Source organism: Oryzias latipes, chromosome 10 (assembly GCF_053564925.1).
Source record: "Oryzias latipes strain Hd-rR chromosome 10, Olatipes_Hd-rR_3.1".
Taxonomy (NCBI): domain Eukaryota; kingdom Metazoa; phylum Chordata; class Actinopteri; order Beloniformes; family Adrianichthyidae; genus Oryzias; species Oryzias latipes.
The window spans coordinates 31,056,973-31,078,145 of NC_136246.1; the positions used below are offsets into that span (position 1 = coordinate 31,056,973).

The following is a 21,173-nucleotide window of genomic DNA, read 5'->3' on the forward strand; positions in this document are numbered from 1 at the left end:
GCTATCTCTATTGTAGTAGTCAATTGGGAAATATTAAAGGAAATTCCAGTGCAAGATGGAAGTCTACAGAGTGTAGTTTGGCTAAAACTCAAGGTTCAGTGAGTCTGTCCGCTCTTCAGATTGTTATCCTGATAAACCGCTGTGGAAGAGTCAGAAAGCTGCAGATATTCTCCACTAAAAGTCTTTTTTTTTGTGCAACTTGTTCTTTTGTAGTGACGTTTTAAAGGCCCATTCCCAGGCCTTAACCTGTAGAAACTGCATTTTAAACAGATAGGTGAAGCTCCAGTAACCGCACTAAGCCTCTTTTTTGTCCAGGAATATTGCAGTGTGTTATTCAGAGTCACTGATAACAGTCAATGGACTCTGGAATTTGAGGTCAAGAGTAGCAGAGAGGAGGATGACAGTGCTGCAGAGGAACAAAGGGGTAGGAAATAGGAGGAGTGTAAAAGCAGGCTGGAGCTCCTCTCAGTGCTTTATTGTCGAGATCATTGTTCCAGCTCTTCAAGAGAAACAGCTCGAGTGTTTACAGGCGACCTGTTTTTGTTATGGCAGCAGGAGAACAGGAGGAACTCAGTGTTGGCTGACTCTGACACCTAGTGGACACAAGTAGGAACAGTTAAAAACTGCTATATGAACTCCAAGAACCGCTGATGTGTAGACACTGATCTGAGAAGATCCCTAAATAGCATCGCTGTGAGATTTGTGTGTGTGTGTGTGTGTGTGTGTGTGTGTGTGTGTGTGTGTGTGTGTTAATCGAAGCACAGGCATGTTTGCTTTTTTCTGAGTTCTGCATTCTTGTTCATGTTAGGTCATAGGGGTTTGTGGAGACGCGCTTAAACATGTTTGAAACTACACCATGGCTGCAGATTTTCAAGTTTAGGTTTATAAAAAAAAAAAAAAAGATTTAGAAGAAGTAAAAACTCTTCTGGCAACACTTTCCGAAATGATTGTTACGATAAACTGTAATTTAAATAACAAGGAAGTAAATTTTCTGATTGAGGAAGCAGATAAAACAGTTCAGAGTGCTTCTAAACTTCGCTCAGATGTTCCCTTAACCATTTTTGAGGGTCTGGGTTTCTCCTCCGTGGGCATCTACTGGAAGAATCTTCCGTCTTTTTAAGGGTGAGGACCACAGTTTCTTTAAATCCACCCCTTCTTGCTTGTCTTTTACCAAACGTGTGCCCAACCAGGTGTGTTTTTATAGTTCTGCTGTGTTGCTAGGGAGTCTGTGACGCATCAAACGGCAGGAAAAGGTCCTTCTGCAGACTGAGAGGGCAGAGCTTCCCCTTCGTGCACACGAATCTGAAAATCAGCTTGACAGCAGACGACAGCAGGCTTCGGCTCATCATGCAACTAAACCGCAACTGTGGCACGGTAAAGCTCACATCACATGCACCCCCCAGCTATTCGTTTGCAGAAGTTTGTCGTGGGAGCTCGATGTTGACATTGTTTCCATCCGTGCAGCTTCTGGACGAGCCTGCGTTTGTGAAACTGCTGCAGCATGTGGTCATCTCTGGATCTGGGCTCTTTGTTTTCAGACTGACAGTGACGGAAGTGGCTACGGTACTGAAACGTTTAATTTATCTCAACGCTTTCAACGGTTTTTATTTCATAATTGACCTTTTGCTAAATGTGCATGATTGAAAACAGTGCAAGTTTGAAGTGAAAGAATAGAAGTGAAACCTTTGAGCAAATTGATATAATTTACGCCTTAACTGTGAAGTTTTTTATTATTATTTTTTTATTTTTTTAATGGATCCGTGTATTTTTAAAGTCACACATTATCCTTAAATATTTAACCTCTGTGGTCTAAAGTCAAGTGTGAGTATTGCAAAATGTTTCAGGTTGTGTTGCTGCCTGTGGTGAAACTGCTCCACCAACTGCCCATAAGGCTGCAGCGTAAATCATGTCGTGGTACCAACTGAAAAAACAGCTTTTTGTTCCTCTTGTAAGGTTTCCATAGGAAGGGCGAGGACCTTTCTTGATGGTAGAAGGAAGAGAGATCTTTCTATGATAATCAGAGTTAACGCTCAGCTGTGCTTCTATTTCCTGATGAAACCGTTAGCATTTTTCGTATGTGCCTCAGTTTCTGGTGGCACGGTAAGTCCCTGCTTGATCTGTCGCTCGTATGTTCTATCTATGCAGAGCCTATCATGTGAAAAAGAGGGCTTTCGCTTTTATGAAACGTGACATTTCAATGGATGTGGTTTCTGCCAAATTTATGAGCCTAGGTCAATAAATTAGCAGAAAAAAATATACAAAAAATAAGGACCTTCCTCCACTGTGGAGGTATTTAAGAAAAAAAAAATCATCTTTTTAGTAAAGCCTTTATGCAGTTTTTACTTGTCCACATGTCTGTGACAGACTGGCGACCTGTCTAGGGTGTTCCCTGCCTTCGCCCACAAGTGGCCAGGATAGGCTCCAGCAGCCCCGTGACCCCGAAAGGGAAAAACGGACTAAAGATGAATTAATGAATGTTTTAATTTAATTTTGTTCCATTTAACTTAAAAGTACTTGTGGGATGTGTATGTGTTAGGTTTTTACACGTCTTTATTTATTTAATGTTAGTTTATTATTATTATTTTCTATGTTTACTATTTTTTTACTTTCAATTATCTATTTTATTATGGGAAGCACTTTGAGATGCTTTGTAGCAGGAAAAGTTCCATACAAATAAAGTTGAATTTGAATTTATTGTTTAGGGAAAGAAATCTGTTTAATATATTGTGGTTTAAAACATAAAACTTGATGCATTCTTGTTTTTAGCTCGTTTTTTCCAGTTATGAGCAGCTTTGAACGGGAATTTTTTGTCAATAGGTATCAAGATCTGCTTCATTAAAGGCCTGAACATCAAAGGAGAATTGAAATCAGAGTTCTTCTTGTTCATTTGTTTGTTTGTTTTTTTAATTATGAGCATGCAAATAAAATCGGATACGAGTTGCGGAAAATAAAAATATGTATTTTTGCATTGAATCATAACATTCTGTTTTAATTGAAATAGTTTGGCTGAAATTATCGTAAATCAATGAACACCGATTATTTTAGCCACAAAGCCTGACTCAAAATGAAATAGGCACAAAAAGTAGGAAGATATATTAACACAAAAGGTTGTATTTACTCCTTAAAGTACAAAATAAATAAATAAGTGATATGTATGTTTGTTTTCTAAATATTGGTTGCATGGAGGTTTATCGGTTAGCACCTTTGCCTCACAGTGTGAACATTCTGGTTTAAGCCTTTCTGTGTGGGGTTTGCATGTTCTCCTGAATATGTTTGTGCAGCATTTAATAGTCTATGCAGGAAAAAAAAAGTTCTGTTATCAGAAACGTTTACTATCATATCATCTGCAACATCTCATTTTTGGATTCTCCTAGAAAAGTTCAATTTTTTTTCATTTTCTCTAGGTAATGGGAAAGTATGTTGATTGTCCCGAAATAAACGGTATACAATTTTAAACATTTTTTTTAGCAAAACGTTTACCACTTAATGTTCTCTGAGACCTTGGTTTGAATGAGTCATGTTAGAAAAACTGTGTTCTTAACATGTTCTTGTGGCATTTTTCCAATGAAAGATGATAATATGTTGAGAAAATGTAGCTCAAAATGATTATTTCTTTATTCAAATCGTAAATCAGGAGCAGACGAAAAAACGCCATTGGAAAAAGAGATTATTTGTGACGTCGAAAATACACCAGGCGTGCCACAAGTTCCTGGCTCCGCCCTTTTTTTGATGCATCCGCTTGTAGACGGCCAGATCCACGTACGTCTTTGTTTTCCTCATCTGAGCTGGAATCTGGATCTAAACTGTACGGCTGGAAGGTTCCAATGTTGCTAGCCGTTTTTGCAGGAGAGCGTGTAAACAGAGAGCTCTCAGCAACGAGGAGGGGGAGGGGGACCGGGGCTGCTCTGTATCAACGGAAAACGATCTTCAGAAAAAGATCTTCATCAACCTCAAGTGCTACAGGAAGATTGTTTCTTTGCAACCCTTTCAAGTTAAACCTACGTGTTTAGGTTTTATTTTAGGATTTTATTTTATTTTTTACTTTATTTACCATGTTGTTTTTAGGAAGAAAAGAGGAGAAGGGGCAAACACTTTTCTACCTATTTTGGACGTTTGTCACACGTTGAAATGTTGTAGATGGTCAAATTGTGATATTACACAAAGATTGCTTCAGCGAGTTAAAACAATTTTTCAACATATCAGTTTTCTAGGGGGAAATGACCACTCGGCTAAAAATAAAGTGTCATTTTCTCCTAATTTAGTTTCCTTCCTTTTTTTATATTTTCAATTGAGTGGCACTCCTGGTCTATAAATAGGAAGTCAAGTCACAAAACCCATAGCTAAGAATTAAATCTATTCATAACACAAGATAATGCACAATAATTATATTACTGTTATTGCACAGCTGGGATCTTAAGCCTGAACCTTCATGGTTTTCTAGAACCAAAGTTAGCAATTATGCCTAAGTTTTTTTTATGAAGAATTAATGCTGATCCCTTGTTTTAATGTTTAATGTATAAAGATTTCACCTGAAATCTACTATTTTCTTCTCCTCGTGTGTTTATTGAAGCTTATGGATTCAAACATTATCCAACATGACAAACAAGAAAAAATGAGAGAGGTGGATTCCCAGGCCAAAGCGTTCACTTCATAGATTATTGTAAAAAAAATAACAATAAAAGGTAACCCTGAAGGACAGCAAAGAGTCTTATTTTTGCCAACTCAGCTGAAATTACACAAGTTGAGGCCCAGCAGGGAACTTGTTTCTTCTCACACAGCAAGTTGGGGTGTAACTCCGTTTGACTCACCGTGGTGAAAAGGTGATAATCTGAGAGGTATTTTCTCCTTCACCAGATTCACCTCAGTGAAAGCAGCTGGACAAAGTTCAGCAAGTATAAAAAAAAAAAAAATCTATTTATTTGGAGCGATAGTGAAACTCGGCAGGACTGAGTTGCTGACTCATCCAGGAAGTTATCAAAAAAAAAAAAATAGTATGTAAAGAACTGCAGGCCTCACTATTGACTTTTTTGTCAATAAATTTTACCAATTAAAAAATAAATAAATAAGTAAAAACAATGATCAACAAGATGAAGAAGCAATGACTCTGCCGATTAAAAGGATCACAAAATCTAGATTATTCCTGAGGTTGCAGGACACAATAGTTTGTGAATGTTGTTCTGTGGATGAGGTAGAAGTTAAAAAAATAAATAAAAAAAATGAAGTCAACTTTTGCTGTTTGCATTAAGCGTCTCATTAATTCCCAGGAGGAAATCGCAGTCACAGTCGCTCACAGGGGACGCGTTCAGGGACGCTTTCTACCTGAAATTTCCAAAGACGAACTTCACCGTCAATTAGTCATGCTGGAATGCAGTTGCCTTAAACCAGGGATTTTTAACATTTTTTCGAGCCACAGAGCGGTTCAATGATTTATATTTATGAGGCCGAAGAGGGGGTGCGATTTTTTATTTAAACTTCCAGTTTCGTCTTAACTCTTGAGGGTAAAGTTTGTCTTCATCCTCTGTAAAAAAATCTCTGTAGCTGCTTTAAACCTCACCTGTACACTAGATTTTGTGTAGGAACCGTCAACATTTTACCGTCAAAGTGGAAGCCAATAAATAAATAAATAAATGAAACCTCGTCTGACTTCCCACTAGACAAAGGTAAGCAATTGACTGGGCCCCTGACACCTGAACACTTGAAAAATTATTTCCATGCCCATCATTATTTGACTCTGTCAAAAAATAAAATAAAATGAAAACTACAATGTGAAAGTGTTTTGTCTCTCCCCGTCTGCCTCCAGAAATGGAATATTCCAAAAATAGAATAACAGCAAGTGAGCGAACAGAAAGAGACTCATTAAAGGGATTTTTTTTTAAACATGGTAAGATGAGGCATGGGTGAAAATGATCACTTTAGTGTTGATGCCATAAAAGAAAACAATCTCACTCAAAAGACTAACAATGTAAGTTAAACAGCAACAAAACTGATGTGCAGGAAGAAAGACAGAACAGGAAAAAGAAGAAGAGAACAGGGAAAGATTAAAAAAAATGATGCATTCAACCTATGTGGAAGGCCCCCATGCCAATGTCCACCTGGGGCCCACCGATCTGTTAAGTCCGGCCCTGCTTTTAAGCTGTGTCAGATACATAGAAGAAGAAAAAACTGTGACTAAAACTGGAATTTTCTAAATATTAAACATGAATAACCAGTTTGAGCAGCATTATTAGATACGTCTTTTTAACATTAATCACATGCTTGACTATTATGGTGTGTGGGAACAACTGTGGCAATAAATCTAAATTTGGGGTAAAGACTCCTGTCTGTTAAATGCACTTTACTTTTATTTACTTCTTATTAAGTCAAAGGCTCTTCTGTTTCCTCACTGGCTCTTTTATTGTGAAAAGAAACTTTCCGAATGTGTTTTTTTTTTTTCTGTTAACTTTGTTACCTTGGGGGTTTCATCGTAAGGGTTGGCGCAGTCGCTTTGAGAAAGTAGAAGCTGTATTTTCGACACGTGACAAGCCACTTGATGTGTGTCAAGAATGACTTGGATGTTGGAGAGAAAATCCAGTCGTTTTTTTTTTTTAAATAAAACCGAATCCGATTATACATAAAATGGAAAAAATATAGGTTGTGTTTTAATTCTCCCCCTCCAATTACAGACACAATAATCAATAATCTTATCTCTTCTTTTAATCTTGATTTTATGTTTTTAACTGAAACATGGCTTGACAAAAACACAGGAAACATAGTTCTAGTCGAATCAACTCCCCCCAACTACAAACATGAATCGGAAATACGAGAAAATAAAAAGGGTGGAGGCGTTTCTGCACTGTTTAGAGATAATATTGCAACCCGCAGACTATCATTTGGTGTGTTTTCATCATTTGAGTATGTGTCCTTTAAGATTGAGTTAAAACAAACTCCTCCCTTACTCTGCATAGTTATGTACAAACCTCCTCAGCACAGCCAAAGTTTTATTGATGATTTCACTGAAATGCTCTCAGTTGTGTGCACAGACTTTGATGGTCTAGTCATTACAGGTGATTTTAATGTTCATGTTGATAATGTCAATGACAGAAATGCAAAAGAGCTCAATGCTGTCCTTGAAACCTTTGGTCTAATTCAGCATGTGAGTTGCCCCACCCACAGCAGAGGGCACACTCTGGACCTGCTCATCACAAGGGGGATTACTATTTACAATGTCAGTGTGGTTGATGTCGCCCTCTCTGATCATTTCTGTGTATTCTTTGACCTGTCTGTTGCTCCCAAACCACCGCCTGGCCCTGCAGTTGTCCAAAGGAGACAAATAAATGAGAGCACTAGGGCACAGTTTGTAGAAATGATAAACCCTGAAAACGTCTCTGGTGCCAATGTTGATGAAATGCTGAATTCTGTTACTTCTAGCATCTTGAATGTTCTGGATGCCATTGCCCCTATGAAAGTTCAATTGAGAAAACATAGACAGAAAGCTCCCTGGAGGAATGATGATCTAGTCAGGGCACAGAAACAACAGTGCCGCAGAGCCGAGCGAAAGTGGCGCAAGTCAAAACTCCAGGTTCATTATGGAATATATAAGGCGGAGTTGTACGCTTATAACCAGATCTTATGCAGAACAAGGGAAAGGTACTTCTCTGAAATAATTGGAAGTTGCAGCAGCAACTCTCGTATCCTGTTCACAACAGTTAACAGATTAACTAACCCTCCAACCCAGCTACCAATAGAATTGGTTTGTACACCTAAATGTAATGAGTTTGCTGTATTTTTCAATGACAAGGTTCAGGGCATTAAAAAAGCCATCAACTCCACAACACATATAACTATCGAACGGCCACCTACTCACTCTAAGCTGACTCACTTTATACCTGTCACTGACCAAACTGTCCAAGAGACCATCACCCGTCTGAACTCGTCTACATGCTGCCTTGATGTGTTACCCACTAGATTTCTAAAGTCTGTCTTGAACAGTGTGTTGCCATCAATTACTCAAATAGTTAACATGTCTCTTCAATCTGGAATATTTCCAGAGGCCTTAAAAACTGCAGTCATTAAACCCCTCCTGAAAAAGAGCGGTCTTGATCCCACTTTACTGAATAATTACAGACCTATCTCTAATCTGCCATTTTTAGGAAAAGTCCTTGAAAAAGTTGTCTACCAACAGCTCACTGACTTTCTCTTATTAAACAATTCGTTTGATGTTTTCCAGTCAGGTTTTAGACCCCATCATAGCACAGAAAGTGCTCTTATCAAGGTAACCAACGACATCCGCCTGAACACTGATGATGGCAAAGTCACTGTCTTAATCCTGCTAGACCTGAGCGCTGCCTTTGATACTGTTGACCATGGGATCCTTTTGCACAGACTCCAAGACTGGGTTGGCATCTCTGGATCTGCCCTAAGTTGGCTCAAGTCTTATCTAGAAGACAGGAAATATTTTGTTGAAATTGGGAGTTGTGTCTCAGACTACATGGGCTTGAATTGTGGTGTGCCCCAGGGATCGATCCTGGGACCCCTTCTGTTCAACCTCTACATGCTGCCACTAGGGCAGTTAATACGCAGTAATAACATATCTTATCACAACTATGCAGATGATACTCAGATCTATGTGTCACTGACAACAGGTGAATATGGGCCGGTGGATTCTCTCAACCACTGCCTCCAACAGATCAGTGCGTGGATGCAGAACAACTTTCTCCAGCTAAACTCAGACAAGACCGAAGTTATTGTTTTTGGCCCACAGAAACAAAGAGAAATTGTCAGCAGCTACCTTCATTCTCTGTCTCTCAAACCCTCAAATCAAGTCAGAAATCTAGGGGTAATCATGGACTCTGACCTGAACTTTAACAGCCATATCAAGTCAGTAACATCAGCGGCATTTTACCACCTGAAAAACATTGCCAAAATCAAAAACATAATCTCAAAGCGAGACCTGGAGATACTTATCCATGCATTTGTCTCCAGTAGGTTAGACTACTGTAACGGCCTGCTCACCGGCCTGTCCAAACGAGCTGTAAAACAGCTTCAGTACATCCAGAATGCTGCTGCTCGAGTCCTGACCAAAACCAGGAAGTATGATCACATTAGTCCTGTGCTCAGGTCTTTGCACTGGCTCCCTGTACCTCAAAGAATAGACTTCAAAGCAGCTCTGCTTGTGTACAAGTCTCTCCATGGCCACGCACCAAAGTACATCTCTGACATGTTAGTGCCATATGAACCATCTCGTACTCTGAGGACCTCAGGGACCGGCCTCCTGTTGATTCCCAGAGTCAGAACTAAACGAGGGGAATCAGCGTTTCAATATTCTGCAGCTAAAATCTGGAACAGCCTCCCTGAAGGCGTAAGACAGGCCTCTTCTGTGTTCATGTTCAAATCTAGACTTAAAACATTTCTGTTTAGCCGTGTATATGACTGAAAGGTCCTATCTGCACCTTTCTTTCCTTCCTTTCTTTTTAAATCTTTTTTTTTTTTTTTTTTTTTTTCTTCCTTTTCTTTTAAAATAAATTTTATGTTGATTATTTCTATGATGTATTGTGATTTTAATGCACTTTTCTGTTTTGTGAAGCACCTTGAATTACTTTGTGTACGAATTGTGCTATACAAATAAACTTGCCTTGCCTTGCCCTTGCCAGAGGCTGGTCAGTTACGGCACTTTCTAGTTTAGGAAGCAGCCTCCTTGAAGCAGTGATAACAAATTAAACCATCATAGATGCATGTCTGTCCATGACAAACTGCATCCACTGCGGACCGGTGCAAATATCCTTTTAGAATCAGGAACGATGAACAACTCTGCCGTCTTTTGTAGCTTAAAAAAGACACAGCTCTGACGTCTTCTTTTTTAACCAGAACATCTTTCAAAATAAACCAGATTAATGCTGAGACAGCAGACCAACCCTCATCACATTCCGGAATTTCCTGACATAAATTTCCTTTAAAATAAACATCGTTTCAGGGAGGGAGCAAAACAGAATCAACTAAGATCTGACCTAAACTTTTGTAAATATGTGACATCAGGGTAAAAGCTCTAAGTATACTTTTACTGGGAGATCCTCCATCGTGGTACAGCTGAGGTTTTTCCTCATTTTTAAACAAATTGACAAAAACATGCTGAGTAGAACTATAATAAGCGGTTGATGAATTAGTCACTTAAATTCACATGGATGCTCTTTGTCCTTATGATGTTTACATCATGTCACACTTGATTTGTCGAGTTCTTCTTGTCATGCACTGCATAAAAACATCCTTCTTAAAATACGGGTTTAGAAAAAATAGATGTTTTTATCTTTTTATAGGTGAAAAAATCTGCCAATAGATCTAGAATTTGTCTGGGTTAGATTTAATCAAAAAAAATGTTAAGTGCCCTTTTAAGACTAAATTTAATCTTGAAATTGGCTACAAACATTTATCTTTTAGTATATTGCTCTGATAATTGAAAATATTATGTCCTAATGTAAGCATTCATTGATAAAAAAAAGGTTTATATCTTCAATGTACAGGTAAATTTACATACATGCTAATACTTTTCCCCCAGAATGTCTTATTTTGTACACTACAACACTCCAACGTTCCCAATTTCCAGACCAAATAAAAGAAGACAAGAACTGCACATTTTATTTAAAATCTTGTTTTTTTATAGAAACAAATGACATTTTTTTTACATTTGGAAGAGTTGAACTCAACTATTCTGTGCTCTATTTCTTTCAGAAATGAACGAACAGGAGAAGCAACCAGCATAAAAGAAAAAATGACCTTGAACACGAGTGGATTTCTGAACGACTCCGCCTTATGCAACGACAACCTGACCAGCTTCAACCAGATGATGGACAGGATGTACACCTATTTCTACCTGCTGCTCTTCATCCCCGGCCTGATCCTCAACACCATTGCCCTGTGGGTCCTCTGCAGACATATCAGGTGCCCGACCGCACAGACGCTGAACGTTTTAGCTTCCACCTTGCAGGACTGAACTCTACTTTGCTTTGCTCCGACAGCAAAAGGACGAAGGCGGTGATCTTCATGATAAACCTGGCTTTGGCGGACCTGGTGCACGTCCTCTCCCTGCCTCTCAGGATTTATTATTACTTCACGCACACATGGCCTTTCGGACGCAGCATCTGCTTGTTCTGCTTCTACTTGAAGTTCTTCAACATGTACGCCTCCATCATTTTCCTGGTAAGAGGGCCAAACATTTGGATGAAACTAATTGGAGGAACAAGGAAATTCAAATAGGATTATGGGAGCGCAGGTGGCTAAAATAGCACAGAGAGCTGAACAGGAGGTCTGTCTTTCATGAAGAGCTTTTTGTTGCCTGACTCTTTCAGGTCTGCATTAGCATGCAAAGGTGCGCCTTCTTGCTCAACCCGTTCAGCGCTCGTCGCTGGAGGCGCCGTTACGACCTGGTCATCGCTGTAACCACGTGGGTCGTGGTTGGCGTGGCGTGTTCCCCCTTCATCCTGATGAGAAACGACAGCAACCCGTCGACATCAGAAGTCGCCTCCACCCAAAAACCTTCAGGATCCACGCCGTTTGCAGCCCAAAACCAGAGTACGCCTTTCATCCAAGAGTCCAGCTGTTTTAAAGACCTACCCATACGGCAGGTGTCCCAGTCTGTGGGAATCACCATGATCACTTTGTGCGAGCTGTTCGGCTTTCTGATCCCCCTCGCCCTCATCGGCTACAGCTCCTTCCGTACTGTGATGTCCCTCAGGCACAAGGAGACGCGTGATCAGAAGAGCTCGACAGTGAGTTCCTTAGCACGCAACCGCCTCCAGTCTGTCACCTCCAACTCAGACAAATATCGCGAAAAGCAGATCCGCGGTGAGAAGCAGCGCGCTCTGCAGATGGTGCTGGGTTGTTCGGCCCTCTTTCTGCTCTGCTTCGCCCCTTATCACATCAACTTCCTGCTCTACTTACTGGTTTCTCAAAACCTTATGACCCACTGTGCCACCAGGCTGGCGGTGAAGCAGTTTCACCCCATCTCCCTGTGCATGGCGAGCCTGAGCTGCTGCCTCAACCCGCTCCTTTATTACTTTCTCACCGCTGAGTTCAGGATGCACCTGGCCAGACGCACCTCTTCCTTCTCCTCGTCCATCCTGTCCTCACCGGTCACCTCCCCGACAGAGGGTCCAGCGCAGAGCAGGTTACTGAGGGGGGAGAGCACCTCCTCAAAGTGGGAGAAGCAGGAACCAGATACTTTTCTGGGAAAAAACGGATCTGGACATTAAAAGACTGTGGTCAATTTAGATTTGACTCAGAAGTTAAACTTTCCTTCACCAGAATTGATCCATCCTGAAAGCACCAAATGTTTGGTTTGGTTTCGCTTCATCTCAGAGACTGTAGTTTATTGTAAATAAAAGGCTGAACTTTGTAACCTCTCCGTTTCGCTCGTTTTTTCCTCTGCGTCTCTCGGCTCACACCGAGGTTTCCTCTTAACAAAGGGTGTTGCACACAAAATACAGGCGTGTGACGTGTTTTCGCTGCACTTTCTAAATCAACAAGTAAAGATGGTTGGCAGCTGTTTTTGCACCTCTGAGAATCAAATCTATGTCAGGGTCTGCAGTTGGTGACCTTAAAAAAAGACAACAGACATCTGCCAAACCCAGCTCCAACAGCAATTTTCAAATAAAATGACCCCCTTTTTTGTCATTTCTTCTTTACAAAACCTCCCATATGAGCTCTTATTTTTATTTTTATGCACGCCACAGAACCTAGTGGGAGATAAACCCATCTGCGTTTGCATTTCTGCTTTTTTTAACTTTATGTGGTTTTTTTTTGTCGTGCGGTTTCAGCTTACACTAAAAGAAAAATGTGTAAGAGGAATAGCAGAAGTATAGGTAAAGTCTTGAAAACCACACCCCCTTCCTTTTCACAGGAAGCCCTGTGTGTGTGAGTCAAAACCTCCAGTACAGCTCAGTTTCACACTAGGAGTGGGACAACAGACTTAAGACACATTTTAGGAGACAAACTGCATGGAAACATAGATCAATTCCTGACACTAAAAGGGATTTTAAAAGAGTGGATGAAGAGGAGGAAACAAGAGTCTCAAGGTTCTGCTTTTGTGAAGCCGAAACCCTCAAAACACAGAGGTGAGAGTTTATGACCCCGGCTGATTCGAATGGAAACATGTTTTGGTTTTCTGTCACTGTGGAGCCTCATTTTCATGGAGGATCTGAGATGTTCCATCGGTGTGAGGAATGTGTGTCATGCTGAGGGTGTGTGTCTTAGTTTCTCCTTCGTGCCTCCATGTGGATTGTGCTTGTTTCTGAGCAACTCACAAGTGGAGGGACCAGGGCCGTCACTGGTTAGACGTCCCGTCAGAGCAGAAAAACCCCAAACCCTGCACTTAAGCGGAAGAACTTTAGACGTTAGGCTAAGGTTAAGGGCTATAGACCACACATGTGTTGTGAAGAGTTTATCACTGACAGCATATGGGAGGAAAAGAGAACTACAAGCTGGTAAGTCAGCGTCAGAGTCAGTAGTCTGTTCACGTTGCAGAGAAAGGCTGGAAGTCCTTATCGGACGGTCCATGCTGGGATTGATAAATGGAGAATCAGTAACAGGGTTCAGGGGTCGGTGCGGAGGAACAAAGTTTACCGGAGAAGCTCCGTTGAGGTTCCGCGTACACAATCTCTTCAAGACCCACCATCAGGACTTTTTATGGTCTGCTTAGGTGCATTTTAAAATGAAGCTCTACATTTTTCTGCTGGGCTGCATTTAGGTAAGTTCCTGCAAAAAACTACATGTTCAATAAAAGAATCAGGCTCATAAATGCTTCATTGGCTTGTAAAGACACATTTGATCCTCTTACCTCCTTGATTCTCAGAGTAAAAGTTGGGTTTATTTGTGTGCAATATTGAATTAAAAGACTCAGAAGTATAGAGATAAAGGATGAGTTTCACTCAGTGCAACTGGTATTAGTGTAAATTCAAAACCAGGCTGTTTGTTTAGACGTAGTGTTAAAAATATACTACTACTACGACTACTGATAATTATGATAGTGAGAATTCACTTCATGACATAACGCCTTTTCAGTCTCTCAGAGCAACTTTCCAAACTGGTTGAAAAAACTGTGACAGTGACTAAGACATGTAGGCAGATTTAGAACACGTGGGCTTTGAGTCAAAGTGAATGTGAAAAGTCCCTCTTATGAATGGCTTTTTGGTTAAACATTTAATGGCTTTAATGAGTTTTGTTTTCAAACAAGCTTTAATTCACAAGTCAAAGGCTAAATCTTTGGGGCGAAAGGCTACGGAAACGAATAAGTCCTTACATTTTTGGTGGTTAGGCTCTAGGTCAAAGTCGTCTTGTGTGCTGGCCAACTCTGGTCCTCAAGAGCCACATCCCTGCCTGATTTCCAGCTTTCTGTTGTTGAGCTGTCTGAAGTGATTCCACATCCTGACTGACTGAACACCTGATTTGAGGTCGTCAGCTTCCAACAGTCCAGGGAGAGCTGGAAAACAGGCAGGGAAGCAGGTTGGCCAACCCTGGCAGACCGAAGGTGAATACATTCCAGAGCTGAGATGCTGCTGGTGGTGGTTTAGTACCATCCCAAAGCATCATTCCAGGTGGAAAACGGGGGCCAGCGAAGCCGTCTGGAATGCGGAGAGTTCAACATCCATGAATTTAAAGGCCAATACAGTGTTCCCTCACTATATCACGTTCCATCTTTTGCTGTCTCAACGTTTGCAGATTTCTTTCTGTGAAATTTTGCGTGCTTTTTAACAGCACACTGTGTACTGATTAATCTCCTCAATGCTGTGTCTGTTATTCAGAGTGCATTCAATTTGCCAGATCTACATAAACATTTGATCGCAATCAGATCCTTGTTTTCATTCTATACTTATTTTTCTGCAAATATTTCGACTTTGAAAAAGTGTGAACATTTTCAGGTCTCTCTGAAGTTTTACAACCTTAAAACTTATATCATGCTTCTAATGCTGCTTATTCGTAGACCGTAACTCCTGCAATAAACAAGAGGACATTGTATATGACTGTGATTGGCTAGGAGGAAAGACGGGCGATTCGCCTATCGGTTCAGAATGAAGACATAAAGATGTACTGACAGAGAAGTAACACCAGCCCCAAGTTCCTGGAAGTGACCTCCTTTTTTCGTTTTGAAATTGCGCCAAAGCCACTGAGGCGGAAAAAAATGTCCTGTTACATGTTGCGTTCATCATACCTTTAAAAAAGACACTCACTTCCTTGATCTTTCTTTCAGTAATCAAATGTGAGCATTCTAACTTTGCATTTTGAACACGTTTGTTCATTTAAAACAGTATTTTCTTGGTTTCATGGCTGGTATCTTTTACTTCCTTTTGTTTTTACATGTTACCCTGCAGAAGTAACCCAAAGGCTGATCAGTCAAGGCTGAAAAAAATAGAATAATTCCTGACCTAAAAACAATAAGTTCTGTGTTTATTCTTACAGAGCCTGTCTCCCTTATTAGTGCTTAACTGATAAAATTGTGGTTATAATGAAAGAATAGGGCAAAAGGTTGGAATTGAGACCATTTGTGCTGTATAAGTTGAGGAATTCCTAACCCAACTCGGACACCCAGCAGTTGTCAAACTGGCCCTGGTCTGTAAGACGACCCAACAAACTAAAGAAAAGCTTCTTCTCCTTTGCACGCATTTCGCCTAATCAAACGTCAGCCCCTGTCAACTCCTACAAGGAAAGATGAAACTTTAAATGAAGAAGATAAAGAAGACTTAATTCTTTACATTCTTTTAACATATTTCATGGTGATGGAAACTCAAACCAGCTGTGCAGTCCAGCTGTGGAGCATGCGGGTTAAGCACACGTAGCGGTAGTTATTACTCCTTCATTGCTCACGTTTTGCACAAATCTTTGAGAACTTTGCAAAAATCGTGGGGCAAAGGTAAAGCGGTCAATCTCTGGAGGATCACGGGTTTGGTTCCCGCTTTGCCTGCTTATGCACATTGCTCCTGGTGGTTGTAGGTTGCAGCCGGTGTCAGACAGCTGCGCTACCATCAGTGTGTGCATGGGGGATTGTGACTGTAACGCGCTTTGGGCCTTCATCAAGGTAGAAGCACATGTTCTGCAACTCATGTTCACTAAATGCCAGAACAGTAAGTTTTCAGTCTAAACTGAAGCGCGCAAACATCCCAAACAGGTCGCACTCTGCCATTGGTTACTGATTTCAGAGCCATGAAAAATCATTTTCTATGCATTAGCCAGATAAAAAGGTTAAAAAAAGTCCTAAAGCTAATGAATGAGTGTTGTGAACCACCTTTCTCTATGCTTTTGGCACTCCCCTTTCAGTGATCCTAATCAGAAAAAGCAAAAGAGGTATACTGTTACAGGCATGATATGTAAAACATTCAGATGTTTTTTTAAACATCCCAATTTCCTGTTTGCACGCTTGAAAAATATCATTGCACAGTGATGGCTTGTAGTGAGCTCTAGGTAGAAAAAAGGGACTTCTAAGGATGACTAATTCCAGCTCTTTGCTGCTTGAACGCCCACTGATGTTTACAGTTGTGGGTGAAGCAGAGTTTCCATCAGATTTTAAACACCAGTATCTGTAGAAGATTTATTGTGTAGGACATACCAAGAGTCGCAAGCTGCTCTGTGAGTTTCCTGTTTTAGAAAGTCTCCATACAGTACGCTTACTGAGATATAATGCTTCTTTGGCATTGTTGACATGGTCCAATTTGCCTAATGGGACCATCAAGGCTAGTTTCACCCACGGTTGTTGGCAATGTGAGAGAATACAGCCATGTGTGGCAAACAGGGAAACAATGTGATCAGTGTTACACAGCAGGTAAGTGTCTTTTATTAAAACATGATGTGTATCTGCCCATGCAACAAGCAAATGATGTGGATGCTCATGTGGAGCTATCCAAGTTTCCCCTATCCCAGCATGCACCTGGGAAGAGGTTGATCCAGTTTGTTCTGGGCAGAAGAGCAGCTGTGTTTCCTCTTCAGCATTTAAACGAGGAAGCTCAGGCAGAGAGGAAACAGGTTCCTGCACATAGTTGTGATCATTCTCCTGAGATGCACGTTATTTTCTTTCTGCAGAGCCTAAACCCTGACCGCTTGTCAGTGCGAAACAACCGCCTGCACCTCCAAAAGACTACCCAGAGAGACAGCAGGATGAACCCCTCCTCGCCATGATGGACAGCGCAGAAGCTCCTACCTGAACGCCAGCGAGCTTCAAACAACTTCCTCTTCTACTTCTTTTCTGCGAATTGGCTAGAGAACCTTTCGACATTTGAAGTTCTTGGCTTAAGATGAATGAAACCTGCGATGATTCGAGTTTGAAGGATTACCAGCACAAAGTGTATGCAGTGGTCTACAGCGTGATCTTAGCGCCCGGTCTGATCTTCAACATCCTGGCACTCTGGGTGTTCAAGATCTACATCAAGGAGACCAAGAAGGCTGTTTTGTTCATGATGAACCTGGCTTTGTCTGACCTGCTGCAGGTACTTCAACAATCTCCACAAGACTTTTGTTTTTTCTGCCATCTTCTATAATCAGTACAAGAAGAAAAATGTTAGTCAGAAATGAGATGGAGAAAAATGCAGTTCATTTTATTAACTCAGGAAATTATTTTTAAAAGATCGTGTTATCTGTAGCAAACCCAGAAATGTTGTGAGAAAAGGTTGAAAAAATGTTATAAATATGATTCATCTGTCTGAAGCATGGAAGTGGAGCTGTCATGCTATGGGCTTGCAGTTAGAGTTTTTAAAGGCAACTGTTTTAACTTCCATCAAATACCAGCAATGTTGGGGAAGTTTTTAAAACATCCCCAAAATAGCAATTACTCATAATGAAGTATTTTAGTCCTGCCTAAGTATAGTTTGACTTTCCCAACGTAAAAACTTGAATTGAAAGTTGGAGGTTTTCCATTAATCTAACAGTTTTCTTACATGATAATGCAATTTTTTTTAAATCTTTTTTTTTTACGGTGGGCAAAAAATAAATCATAAAAACCAGACATTTATATTGCTATCAATATGAGAGCAAGGGGCTGAAGGAGACAGGAGAAGAGCTAAGGTTCTAGGCCACTCAGTAATTGAAGAATAAATCTAGAAAAGAAGAGGCATGTTTCAGTTTGCACTTTGGTTCTGGACGATGCACTTTCTCAACTTAGCAGAGATAATAGTAGAAAGCCTCGCTGGCAGCAGCATAAAATGCATAACAAGACCAGCCATAAAGCTATAAAACAAAGGAGCCCTTTTTCAAGGTGATAAAGAATAATGAAACGGCTTTGACTTAAAAGAAAAAGTCTCAGATAAAAGAAGATTTGAATGCTCCTGAAGTGCTCTTACATAAGCAAAAAGTGGCACAAACTCTTTTATATAGTATAGTAAATAATACCATAATACTAGTAAAACAGAGTTCATAAACCTCTCTTTGCTCTTAGTAAAATGTAAATAATCATAGCCTACCTTTGGCTACGTATCAATGTAATGTTTACATCAGTGATAGAAAAAGCTGAGTGTCATCAGCATAGCAGTGAAACTTGATCACGTTTCCTTTACTGGCAACATGTGCAGGAAGAACAAAATGGGACCAGGAAAAGAGGCTTGTGGAATGCCAAAGTTAACTGATGAAGAAGAGAAAAAGAGCGGAGATACTGAACATTAAACACATGTTTTAAAGTTGTGAGACTGATTTTTTTCCTCCAAAACTCTCAAGATAGTAAAATACTCAAAGTTGTATGTGATATTTGCAGCCTTTCAGAATTACAAGGGAAACATTTTTAAACAAAAACCTACATTGATAAATGGAGCAAAGCATTTTTGCCTTTTTTTTGGGGGGGGGAGTCTACAACACCCCCCACAACACAACAAAACATGTATAAATGATACACAAAAGCCATTTAAGATCATCTTAAACATGTCCAATTATGCTGATTAACCTGTGGTTTTTCTTGTTTGAACATCTTAATGAGACACTTGTGCACCTCTCCCCAGGTTCTATCCTTGCCTCTACGGATCTACTACTACCTGAACAGGACCTGGCCTTTTGGACATTTTCTCTGCATGGCCTGTTTCTATGTCAAGTACGTCAACATGTACGCGTCCATCTTCTTCCTGACGTGCATCAGCGTTCGCCGCTGCCAGCTGATCAAATGCCCACTGATTTATAACTCATCCAAGAAGAAGGGAGATCTTCTCGTTTGTGGACTTGGCTGGTTGGTCATCTCACTTTTCTGCCTGGCTTTCCCTTTGCTGAGGTACCCCAGCTCGGATTCTGGCAGCAATCAGTCCATGAGTTGCTTTTCAGAGCTTCCCATGAAGAACATCAGTGCCCCGACAGTTGGGGTTCTACTAGTCCTGGCAGAATTAGGGGGTTTTATTATCCCTTTGATTGTGGTGCTGGTTTGTGCATGTTACACTGCCGGGAGCCTCCGGGAGACGACAGCGGAAGCGATTCGTGACAAAGGGGAAAAGAAAAGGGCCTTAAGAATGGTGCTGAGCTGTACCATTGTTTTCTTGGTGTGCTTTGCCCCTTATCACGTGACCTTGCCCCTCGATTTCCTGGCCAAATCCAACAGCCTGGGCAACTGCTCTGTCATGAACTTCATTAAGCGTTGTCACACACTGACCCTCTGCCTGGCCAGCTTGAACTGTAGCCTGGATCCACTCATGTACTATTTCACCACTTATGAATTCTGGAGACGACTAAGGACTACTAACGTTTCAGAGAGCAATACTTTACACCGGCAAACGTCCTGCATAAGTGGAGGAGATTTTGAAAGTATAAATGTAGATCTTCTGTTATCCCCAATGCAGACAGTGACTCCCTCACCCTGAGAAGAGGGATACAAATTTACCAAAGTATGTGAAAATCTGTAGATTAGTTTGTGTTGTGACATGTTATTTTTGTCATTAAAAACCTGTTTTTCTATCTTTTTTTTGCACCATTGTCCTATTAAACGAGAATTTAACAAACCAGTCATGATCACAGAGTACACAAAAAGTAGAACATTTTTGTATTCTCATCTTATCCGTTGGATAGCTTGTTCGAAATTCTGATTAACTGTCAGACAAATAAACCACTCAATTGCCAATTGGTCTCCTGTATTTAAATACATATTTACAACCAGAACAAGCTTTAAACAAGATTTAAAACTCTAAAGATTTAAACCTATAAACTCAGCTCTTCAATCAATCCTAACGTGTGTTTCTTGTCAATAGGCCACTAAATAAAATAGTAAAATGAAGGTCTATGGTCACCAGAACAGAGAGGAAAAGGGTTGCTGGATAGGCTCCAGCAACCCTTTTCCTCTGAAAGGGATTCAGTCAGAAAAGTGTATAGATTGGTGTAGGATTTTGGTCAGAAACCTAATATTTTACGACGCAGTCATGCAAAAGGTAATTTTTAAATTTCTTTATTTAATACGCAAAGCGAACAATTACAACATAATCGACAGTAGGACAACTCACTTTAGTTCTTCGTAGACACTCCCTTTGCAGTTTTCAATTCAGAAAATCCTTTCAGCTTTGAACTGATGAGCTTCGTCAACTTGTTTTTAATTCTCTTCAAACCGCAAAGCTTCTTTTTTGAAGGCCCAGATCAACAGGGGCAAGAATCTGTTGATTCTTTTCTCTCTTTCTTTGAATTGTACTATAATTCTCTTAACAGTGGAATTTGAAGATCTTCTGCAATTTTTCACTAAGACCAGACTCATTACCCAACAACGTGACCTTTGAAAATCTGATATTCAGCTGAATTACCTGAGCGTGGAATAGTTGCTTTTCACAAATTAACCTGAAATCAAAATCATGAGTTCTATCTATCCATCTTCTTCCACTCATCCAGGACCAGGTCAGAGAGGCAGCAGTCTAAGCAAAGATACCCAGACTTCCCTCGCCCCGGCCACTTCCTCCAGCTCCTCCAGGGGGACCCGGAGAAGTTCCTAGGTCAGCTGAGAGACGTAGTCTGTCCAGCGTGTCCTGGGTCTTAACGGGGCCTCCGCCCAGCGGGACATGCCTGGAATACCTCCACAGGGAGGCATCCAAGAGGCATCCAGGCTAAGCCACCTCAACTGGCTCCTCTGGATGTTCTAATCTGAGCTCTCTGCTGATGACTGAGCTTCTCGCCGTATCTCTAAGGGAGCGCCCAGCCACCCTACGGAGGAAGCTCATCTCGGTCGCTTGTATGCGGGACCTGGTTCTTTCGGTCATGACCCGGAGCTCATGTAC

General features: G+C 40.8%; 2 protein-coding genes across 4 annotated transcripts; both read left to right on the plus strand.

Moving 5' to 3' along the window:
* Window positions 1–982: 982 nt before the first annotated feature.
* p2ry10 (P2Y receptor family member 10) lies at window positions 983–12,367 on the plus strand. 2 transcript variants are annotated; one of them, XM_004073652.5, is made up of 6 exons: window positions 983–1,122; window positions 1,222–1,374; window positions 1,465–1,563; window positions 10,702–10,911; window positions 10,989–11,169; window positions 11,319–12,367. In XM_004073652.5, the coding sequence occupies exons 4-6, from the start codon at window positions 10,742–10,744 to the stop codon at window positions 12,219–12,221; spliced, it is 1,254 nt and encodes a 417-aa protein (XP_004073700.1). In that variant the 5' UTR covers window positions 983–1,122; window positions 1,222–1,374; window positions 1,465–1,563; window positions 10,702–10,741; the 3' UTR covers window positions 12,222–12,367. The 2 variants fall into 2 exon arrangements, with proteins under 2 accessions (XP_004073700.1, XP_011478837.1); XM_011480535.4 differs by having other exon boundaries at window positions 1,010–1,122; window positions 1,205–1,374.
* A 524-nt stretch (window positions 12,368–12,891) lies between these two features.
* Window positions 12,892–20,038, plus strand: gpr174 (G protein-coupled receptor 174). Of its 2 annotated transcripts, none has more exons than XM_020706859.3 (3): window positions 12,892–13,082; window positions 17,038–17,441; window positions 18,939–20,038. In XM_020706859.3, exons 2-3 carry the CDS (start codon window positions 17,250–17,252, stop codon window positions 19,779–19,781), a joined length of 1,035 nt encoding a protein of 344 aa, XP_020562518.2. In that variant the 5' UTR covers window positions 12,892–13,082; window positions 17,038–17,249; the 3' UTR covers window positions 19,782–20,038. The 2 variants fall into 2 exon arrangements, with proteins under 2 accessions (XP_020562518.2, XP_023815143.1); XM_023959375.2 differs by lacking the exon at window positions 12,892–13,082 and adding an exon at window positions 13,465–13,714.
* The last annotated feature ends 1,135 nt before the right edge of the window (window positions 20,039–21,173 follow it).